Below are 10,076 nucleotides of genomic sequence, written 5' to 3'. Positions count from 1 at the left end.
ATCCCTCCTCACACTTCCTTCCAGGGAGACTCCTGAGCCTCCAAGTCTGACCTTGCAGGTGGCCGTGAGAAAAACAAAAGGCAGAAAACTACCCTGCACCGCCTCCCACCGCCACAGGAGCCCCTCCCTTAGGATCTGTTCTGGCAGATGGGCAGAGCCTGCCCCGGCTATCGGCTGGCACGGGGGCACAACTAGAATCTTGTACGGTGCTTCCACTGTTCAGAAAGCACTTCCACAGGGTATTTATTATATGTGTTCCTTGTGAGATGGGCTCTTCTCTCCATCTGCCAGATGACTTGCCCAAGGTCACGGTTAGCTCTAGGGCTAGAGTTGAAAGTATCAAGAAATTGGAAATAGAAATGTCCAAAAACTGGCGAAATGATTAAGTTCATCAGAGTACATCATATTGTGGAATACTATGTAACTCTTCAAGTCATGTCTTCAAATAATTGTAATAACATGGGGAAAGGTTCATAACAGGTTAAATGAAAAAAAGCAAGACAGAGTTTGATTTCTGCTTGGTGATACGGATGTATTTACTGGTGAATATATAGACAAATATAGATTGCATATATATTTGCAATAATACCAAAAATATCTGTAAGTTGCTCCCGGTCCTCCCTCGGTAGGTCAGGCCCCTTCTCCCGGCCCTGCCCCACCCATGTCTCCTGTGTGAAGGTGAATAAGAGGCACCTGCCGACCAGGAGTCTATACTCTGGGACCTCGTCTGTGAATCCCATTTCTGTGAAAAATGATAGCAAGGGGAAGAATCAGAGTACTGCCAGTAGGTGGTGTTTATAAAGTTTTTATTTTCCATTTTCTTAAAAATAACATTTGATTTCCTTTATGCATGTGTGGAGTGTACTGGTTTCCTTAGGCTGAGTAATAGGCAGATAAAGACAACAGGAGGCAGGGTCCCCAAGTGGAGGCGGGGGCTGGGGTGTGAGGGGTGTGAGGGGTGGGGGGCACAGGGTAAAGGGAGAGGGTGGGGTGATCCATGGGACGCTTGAGTGCCCATCAATGCACACACACGGTCTAACACTTTTTCGATTTTTTTTTAAAGACATCTAAAATTACTGAGAGATACAATTTCAGCACTTAAAATATACAGACGGAAATCCAAGTACTTGAACACAATTCTTAACTCTAAGCTCAGTTATTGCACATGACACAGTTTAAGTAGCTTCAGGCTATAAAGCAGTTTGCTCTGTTTGGGACTTCCTTGGGATGCCTCGAGTCCCCTTTTGCACCCCCAGTGGCTCTTCCCTTCGATCCCTGCCAGCCCACAGCCTCATGATGATGCCAGGTGTCAATGGATTAGCCATTCATTCTCCCCAAGGGCTGAAGGTGAGGCTTTGGTGAAATGGAGGGTTCCCATGTTGATCCCAATGAACTCACCCACTCATAGGTGAATTGGAAGCAGATGGAGCTCATGAAAGGCTGAGTAGGTGGCCTGCCCACTAAAACCAGGCAGGCTGGCATGAGGAGGGAAGGATGACCACTGACTCCATGTGGTCACAGCCCCAGCAGTCATGACGGACGCCCCATCCCTCTCATTAGCATCACCTCCCTCTCCTTCCTTCCTGAGCTCCATACCACATCTCCTCCCCCATCACCCCTGGACCCTCTCTGAGTGGTCTCTCAAGGCACATTTGTTCTCTCCAACTCCAACCTGCCCCATCTCAGACACACCCATCTCTCCCAGCACCCATGGGTAAGGAGGCCTTGGGCAGCTCCAGAGCCAGGCAAGAAACTGTTCTTTTAAATTTTTGGTTGAGCTCTTTTCAATGCAGCCCTAATTTGGCTGCCTGCCTAAGCCAGGGGAACGGGGGCAGGATGGAGAGAGGACATCTAAGTAGAGGGGCATGGGAGGGCCTGGGTGGCAGGCAACTTAGTGAAGGGCACAGATCTGAGGAGCTGAGGAAGGACCACCCTGCAGCCTTGCTCACGAGGAAGCCTGCTGCTTCTCTGATGAGAAGTTGCTTGGAGGCCTTCGGCCTGCTGGGTACAAGCTGCTTTGTCTGGTTTGGGGGAACCTCTGTCTCAAAGAGTGGGATGAAAAGCAACGTGGGGGCTTCAGAGGCAGGGCAAGGCTGGAGCCGAGTCCCACCAGGGTCCACTTCAAGGCCTTTTGCTTTCTTTCTACAACATATTTACAAGGTCGTAAAAACGTGCACCCCTGGGAGAGGAGGGTAACAGTGAGAGGAGAGGGGTGCCCCTTCCTCCCTGTCCTCCCACCCCGGAACGCCCCAGGATCCTCAGCTGCCGCCCCAGGAGGACATTCCAGAAGTCTGAGCTGGGGCAGAGGGAAGAGACAGATTTCAATCCTAGCAAGAGCAGGGAGTTTCAAGTTAGCTCCGAGTGAGAGAAGCGGCTGCTCAGAGAGCAGAGGGCTGACATGAACGACATTTCCCTGAACTGAACTGAACTGAGCCGGAGACCAGAGGGAGGAGGCGGGAAGACAGGGAAGGGGAGCGTGGGGAGGCGGGACACGGGGGATCTGGGACAGCGCGTCACCTTAATGGTCAGAATTGTGCTGCAGAATGAGAAGCAGTTTATGGAGCTAACTGGAGTTTCATTAGTTCCTCCAAGAGAGGAATTGGAAGCTGTGGATTCCAGAGTGGAGTTAAGGGGCGGACTAGGCGAGGTTCTTCCACAAAGTTCAACAGAACAGCGGATGCTGCAGAAGCCGGGGAGAGCTAGGCCGGAGCCTCTCACAGGAACCTCGCCATGTGGACCCCAAACTCTGCCAATGCAGAGTGCCCCTCCAACCATCCTAGGCCCCCAGGGATGGACCTTAGGCTCACACTCAAGTGCACGTGCAAACACTCACACACACACACACACATACACACACTCACACTGAACTCAGCATGTGCCAAAGGGCAGCTGTGGCCTGCGTCTGTGTAAGAAATGCTTCACCAGTGCTGTTAAGGTATTTGCTTCAACAGGGAGAACTGGACAGATTGGGGTGGGGGTAGGAGAGCATGGGTACCTTTTCACCTACACCAGCTTCCGCCTGGTAAAGATTTGGGGAACAGTGAGGTGTGGCCTCAGGGGCTGGCTGCCCCAGTCCTATCCCCTCTGACTTTTCACAACTCCAGAATACTTCAGAGCTTAGAGAAGCCCCTCCACTACAGTAGCCCTAGGGGACCCTCAGAAGGGACAAAGAAAACCCCAGCGGCTGAGGGGAGTGTGGTTGGAAATGGCCCATGGCACAAAAGTGCCTCCCCTGGAGGAGAGATGGAGAAAGGTCACGTCTCCGAGGTCAGGAAGGTTTCAGGTTTCCACTGTTCCTCCTCTACAGAGTCTAAGGGACAACCATTTCCATAGGCCTGGGTGGAGCATTTATTAAGCACTGGAGCACTTATTAAGGGGTCAGGGAGGAGGTGGGCGCACACGCACACCCTAGTCAAGGCCCAGGTTCTTTACCTGCTGCTGAATGCTCAGGCTCCCAGAGTGGACCAGAGGACTCCAGCAGGGGAGACGGGCAGGTGCGGCACCCCATGTGGCCAGGCAGAGCTCACCTGCATAACTACCCACTGCCTCCAAGGGAACAGCCCTACCTGAGACCCACAGAAAGAGGCTAGACTGTTCCTGGTCTGGTATTCAAGGGTGCCCTGCCTCCACCCCTAAGAGCTCTACCTAGATTTGCAATGGCAGACTCTCCTCCACACCCCACTCCACCCACAGGCGGTGTGGCAAGGCCTTGCCCTGCTTCTCAGCTTGTGCCCCGAGCTCCCTCTTGGCCATCGCCAGTCACACTGGTGTATATTAGGACAGTTTCTCTAGTGCTGGGGAGTCCAGCAAAAGAAAAGAGCTTGCTGTGGTGGGTGTGCACAGCCATCTCACCAGAGGCTGGTGGGCCTTTCACAACCAAGTCAGCCCAGCTTTGGGAGGGCCCCCAGCCAGCAGACAGCTACTTGCCCTCCCTTCTCAGAGATAGAGACGTGCCCACAGGCCAGAGATTGACCCCAGAAGAGGGAGGAAGAAGGGCAGGCAGGGGCAGGAAGAGGCAAGGCCGGCCGAGAGTAGCAAATCAGGACAGGGGTATTAGGGCAGGCCTGGATGCAGCTAGGGGAAGTAGCTAGGGGGGCATCTCATTTAATCAATTTTCACCTTGCAGTGGATATACATGTGTGAACATGTGTATTTTAAAACCAACAAATGGAAAGAAAACAACAAGAAGGCCAAAGGGGCCCTTGAGTGACTCACTCTGCTAAGGGCAGTGTGGACCAAGGACACATTTGTCAGAGCTCCCTACACACACACACACACACACACACACACACACACTCCTGGTCACACAAGTGCCATGCACACTCACACTTCCAGTCCTCCCTGTTGGAGCCAGAGTCCTTCCAACTGTATTTTCTGAATCCATTCGTAAGCTGCCTGCTTCTGTCCAGGTCTCTGCTGGCCCGTCCCCCGGCTGCAGCCCCCTGGCCTGGCATGGCCCCCCGAGGGCCGTCTACCAGATGTAGCCTCCGTCGTCCGCCTCGCCTGCCTCGCCCTCCTCCTCCTCAGCCTCCTCACCCGCTTCCTCCGTCTCCTTCTCCTCCTCGTCCTCCCAGCCAACTCCGCTCCCAAAGTCCCCTGAGAAGCCCACGATGTCATCTGTGAGGTAAACAAGCCAAGGGCAGGTTAGGACCCTGCTGGCCACCTCCCAGCTGCCAGCTGGGAATCCTGCCCACCAAGCAATTCCCCACTCAGGTCCCCCCAGGTGCAGGCCGAAGCCCCCATGCTGCTGCCCGGCCCTTACCACAGTCAGGGCTCCCGTGTGTGCGGGTGCCGGTCAGCTCCAGGCCCAGCTGGTCCACACACCAGCAGTCACCACTGCTCTGGTCACACTGCATCTTCCGGTAGTAGCCATCCTCATCACAGCTCGGGATGAAGACTCCTGGATGGGACAGGGCCCGGCAGGGTCAGAGCAGGGGCCTTCAGGTGAGGGCTCTTTGGAAAGGCAACCCTGGAGCCTTAGACATGAGCAGAGGTCCAGACCCCGCCAGTCTGGGTACCAACTACCCAACAAGCCTGGATGCTGGTGTTTCTTCCAGCTCCACTGACCGGAGATGAGAAAACCCACCTTCCTAAATGACCTGTTCCAGCCCCATGATGGCTCCTATCCACGTCTACCACTTCCTCGACCCCGTGGCCCGAGTCTTGTAGGATGGGCAATCTGAGCTCACTGTGCTCAATGCCTTCCATCCACAGCTGCTCCTCCCGCCTGGCTGCCCTCTGCAGGCAAAGCCCAGGCTTCTTCTCTCAGCCCCTCTGACTCTGACCTGCCTTCAGGACCTACCCACTTTCCCTCAGGCTCCAGAACAGCTGCAACTTTGTCCACTCAACAGACATCTTCTGAAATCACCACTTTGGGGGACCCAGAGATAGACTCTGCCCACTTGGGGGGCAGGGTATTGAGACACACATAGAAATAATACCAGCACCATAGGACGGGTGCCCAAAGGCCCACAAGCATGCTCAGAATACAGACCAGAGAGGATTGTGGTGGCTTTCTGGAAGAAGTAGCACTGAAGTCGACCCCTGAAGGCCACTGGGCTCGGTCAATATGGCTTTGAGGTTTGGTTCCAGTGTTTGGTTTCACATGTGCTAGTCTCATCAGCCCAGTTAAATGCCAAGCTGCTCTCAAGGATCTGCCTCTCAGACCTCTGTCCCCTCAACCATAATGCTCCAGCCACATGGGACCTTTCTTTCTGCTCCCCCAAGAACCTCAAGTGTTTTCCTGCCCTCAGCTCTGCACCTGGCTGGCTCATTCTCAAGTCTTCCCTTAAACGCCAGGTCCCTAGAGAGGCCTTTGCTGAGCCCCAGGCTAACTTCCGTCCACCTCCACCCCCTCACACCATAATATATGCAAGCTGCAGTTGGTAGTTATGTCTTTTTTGGTGTGTCATGTTTCCCCAAGTAGCCTGGATGCTTTCTGAGGCCAGGGACCAAGTCTGTCTTGCCCATCAGTTTTGACCTGGACTGGGTTAGTTTCTTCTCTCCAGGCCTGGCTCTCAAGTATCTGCTGAGTAGTGAGTGGCTGCTGCGGAGGGGCCCCACTCAAGCTTTATACTTGGCCTTGCTGAAATGAAATGAATGGAGGGTTCTAGGAACCTTCTGTATCCCAATCTCCAGCTTTAGCATGGACAGACAAAAATTGGTGCTTAAAACACATGTACTGAGGGGCTGGTTGGGAGACCCTGCCTCACCACAGTGATGAAAACAGGAAAGGAGTTTCCCATTCCTGTCTTCCTAAGCCAGTCTCTTCTGGGCTCAGCGTCCTCCCTAATGCCCAGGAGCTGGAGCCTCTAGTCTCAAAGGGACCCCGGGGCACCCCTCCCTGCCTCCTCCTCTGAGCTGCTCACCTGGCTTCTTCTTAGCAGCCTCCTGGATCTGGATGCGCTCTAGCTCCACCAGGCAGGGGGGTTCTATGGGGAGAGAAGCAGCCTCTGATGGGGGCTGTCCTGTGGTGCTGGCAGGACTCACTGAGCCCCTCACCTCCCACTCCAAGGCTTAGAAACCCAGGCAGGGGACACTGCGAGATAAAAATACCCAGGCTTGGATACAGGGCCACCCTACAGTGGTGGTGGTGGTGGGGGGAGATGCACTGATCCCTCTCAGGTCCCAAAAACTGACACAGGGACTCCATGAGATAAAAACACCCAGGCTCCAATCGAGAGAGGCCATTCCATGGCTATGGGCTAGGCTGAGGTCCCCAAGAAGCGAAGAGTTCTCTGAGGGTGTAGGAGACCCATGGGATGAGTAAACAGGATTCAAAAGAAGAGTGAACGCACACAGTCTGCAGAGGGAGAGGCGTCAGGGAGAATATAAAACCAGAGGAGATTTTTGATGAAAGCCTGAAAATAACTGGCAGCCAACTCTAACTTGTCTGTGACCTTGAGAAGTCCTCTAGCCCTTCCCAGCTGGAGGCCTGGCTGATGGTAAAATGAGCTCTGTTCCCAGGCTCCTGCCCAAGAAGGCTGCTGTAGAGAATCAACAGAATGAGCTTCCGAGTAAAAGCGCAGGAGCGATGCCGATAGCGGAAGGCTAGGCAGTTAGGGGCAATAAAACTGATCAAAAGACCTCGCTTGGCACAGGGATTTGTCATTTACATGGTGCTCTGTACCCAGATTTTCTCGGTTCACCCTCAGAAGTGTCTCTGAGGTGGGTATTGTTGTCTCCCAATTCAGATGAAGAAACAGAACTAGGAAAGGTTCAGTTACCTGCCCAGGGTCCCGAGCCAGCATATGGCAGAGCCCCAGCAGAAGCCTAAGCCTCCATGACCACTATGGAGCCAGGCAGGCGCCAGGGCCTACCTCAAGCGCTGGGCCAATCAGCTGACCCTCAGAACCAGTTTCCTCATCATGACAGTTGCCTACATGATCTCTAAGCACATGTCCAGCTGTGGTTCAGGGTATATAAAGCTAGCAAATGATGCCATTCCTCTAGGGCAAACGATTACCTACATGATCACATATTTGGGGCAAATAATGTGAAATGAGCCCAGAAGTAGAATCATCGAGAAGCCAATGTAGCTTTAGCTTCAGGATCCCTCATCCTAAGTCCTCCAAGAGTCCCTAGTATGTTACATTTGTATTTTTAATACTCTTTCCTAAAGAAGGCCTCCAAAAGTGCGTAAGCTTCAGGACCCACATAATCTGGATCTGCCTTGGAGCCTGCCAAGTAAAGGAGTTACAGTGTTGGCTTCGCTGACAGCGTACAGGAAGTAGGGGAACGGGGAAAGTTCTGGAACTAGGGAGGTAGCCTGACGGGCCACTCTGACTCTCAAAGAGAGCCTGGAGTGAGGGGCAGAACCCAGGAGGGCCAGAGGCCCTGGTGAGGGGCCACACTCACTCTCCCTCCAGAAGCAGAAGCACCACTCAGCGGTGGAGACACGGCCGTCCTTGTAGGTGTCACAGGAGTTGAAGAAAGGGCGGATGCAGACCTCGTACTTGTCCAGATTGATGGCGGCCAGCTCTGTCTGGTCCAGGAAGAGATCGGCACTGGTGTCCAGCTTGGAGAACATCCAGCCAATAGAGTCTTTGCAGCTGGCCCCCAGGCTCTTGTCCAGGCCTGGGGAAAAAGCCAAAGTTCCGACATGCTCAAGGTAAAGTACTCCATCCATCTGTCATCCATCCCTCCACCTCTCCATCATCCTCAGCCCTCTGTTCAGGGTCAGGGCAGCTCGGAATCTAAGCATGGGGGTGAGAAACTCAAGAATGGCCAAAGGTCCAGCCCTCTGCCTCTACCTAGGACTGCACCTAAACCATTCAAAACCCTGTTTGAAAGACCTTCAGGAAAAATAAAGCCTTATCTTCCTTTGGCTACCAATTTCAGGGTTTAAGAAGTTCTTCCTACTACCCAGCCCAAATCCCTCCTCTCCGGTTGAAGCCTGCCGCCCCTTGTTCTAGGGTTTAGGCTCTTTTAAAGGCTCAGAGTCTGGTAGGAGGGAGCACAAGGTTGGCTGGCCCCAGTGCACACCTGTCTTCCCATCTCCCACCCTCCTCCCAGCAGAGCAACTGGCTCTGGTACCACTGGCTGGGCTGGCTCCACTGCTGGTTGAGCCGTTCTGCTTGGAGTTCTCATGGAGGAGCTGGAACCAGTCCCGCAGCCGATCCCCCAGGTCAGCCAGGTCCTGACCTGTGCAGGTCTCTGCAGAACAGGGGGTAGAAAGTGAAAGTGGGTAAAGCAGCAAGCATGACCTCAGCTTAGGATGCTGCCCTACAGGCCAAGAGGCCAGGCAGTGGACAGGGATGCTATAGGGAAGGGAGTCAGAAATCTCCCACTCTCTCCCCTCTTCTTCCTCCCCGTCACTCACTAGCACTAAAAACAAGCACAGGCTCCCTGTGGCTGAGGCCAAAGCTCTCTGCTGTGTTAACCAGGCCCCCGCAACCCCACAGGTCCCTCAGGCCTGTCCTTGTTTTCACTCCTTCTCCCTTGCCACTCTGAGAACCTCTCTTACCATCCCGGAGCCCTGGCAGTGAGACCCCCGCCCCCACCCCCCCACCCCTCACCTGGCTGTAGTCCTGCGTTCCTCATTACCTGGTTTGCCATCGGTGGTGGAGGTGACAGTCTGTTCTGTGGGGCAGGGGCAGGGGCCCTCACATTTCACCATCAGCTGCTTGCTGCTCAGGCACGCCTGCTGCTCCAGCTTACACTGCATGAGAAGAAAGGTCACGCTGGGTGATGGGGACCTTGTACCTGGGGCACCTACCATGGCAGCCACACCTGCCTTCTCCACTGGATACAGGAGGACAGCGCCCATGAACCGCCTGGAGGGGCCCACCCGGTTCCTCTGGAGGCTGCAAGTACACAGTGTAAGGGGCGGCAGGCCCAGGAAGAGGGTCCTAGCAATCGAAGGCTCCCATGAACTGTACTCTGTGCCAGCCTGCCCTTTCTGCTCATTTTTCTTTCCTGGGATACCTGTCTCCCCACTCCCTCACCCCCAGACCCACCTCCCATGTTTGGCTGTTGCCCACCTCCCTCCTTGTCCTCATGGCCTCTCTTCCTGCTCACCACAGTCCCTTGGTCCCTGGGTAACTGACTGCTGGCCCCCTCCTTCGATGGCCTTCCCACCATGCTCGGCTCTCTTGATAACAAACAGCTACCGGCTACTGTACATCTGCTAATTCCCAGGCCTTTACTAAAAACACTCGGTTGCAGTTGTTAGCTAAAGCCAGCTGCTGAGAGGGGCTCATCCATTCCTTGCCCTTAAAGCATTTTCCCTTGGTGGCATCTGGTTTCTCCCTGTGGGGTGACCGCTAATGAGAAGCGGGTTGTAGCATTTTACAGCATTATCTCGCTTGGTCCCCTTCAGCTCTGTGAGGGAGGAATTGTGTTTCTTGTGCTCAGCAGAGAACATGAAGCTCAAATAGGGACTCGCCCAAGGCCACAGGGTTGGGATGGAAGCCAGACCTCTCAATGCCCTCTACCTCTCCACAGGGCAGTGCCATGACCCTCAGACCACAGCTTCCTGCCCAAACCTCACTGTGCCCTTGGGCGTGTGACACAGCAGTCTTCTCCTCTTTATCAGGCCGCCTGTCTCCTTTGTATCCCTCCTGCCTCCTCACTGC

General features: G+C 54.3%; 1 protein-coding gene across 1 annotated transcript in view; it reads right to left on the bottom strand.

Moving 5' to 3' along the window:
* Positions 1–789: 789 nt before the first annotated feature.
* Positions 790–10,076, bottom strand: part of SPOCK2 (SPARC (osteonectin), cwcv and kazal like domains proteoglycan 2) — a 32,368-nt gene continuing 23,081 nt past the window's right edge. Inside the window, exons 7-12 of the mRNA XM_006915537.3 lie at positions 9,046–9,160; positions 8,536–8,655; positions 7,858–8,076; positions 6,369–6,431; positions 4,763–4,900; positions 790–4,617 (exon numbers count right to left, since the gene is read on the bottom strand). Coding sequence (XP_006915599.2) covers positions 4,472–4,617; positions 4,763–4,900; positions 6,369–6,431; positions 7,858–8,076; positions 8,536–8,655; positions 9,046–9,160 — 801 coding nt within the window. The 3' untranslated portion in view covers positions 790–4,471. The remainder of the gene's footprint in view (positions 4,618–4,762; positions 4,901–6,368; positions 6,432–7,857; positions 8,077–8,535; positions 8,656–9,045; positions 9,161–10,076) is intronic.

The sequence above is a fragment of the Pteropus alecto genome, unplaced genomic scaffold, assembly GCF_000325575.1.
Source record: "Pteropus alecto unplaced genomic scaffold, ASM32557v1 scaffold155, whole genome shotgun sequence".
NCBI classification, from domain to species: Eukaryota; Metazoa; Chordata; class Mammalia; order Chiroptera; family Pteropodidae; genus Pteropus; species Pteropus alecto.
The sequence above is the reverse complement of the archived record's forward strand: the minus strand, read 5'-3'. Positions and strand labels throughout refer to the sequence as shown.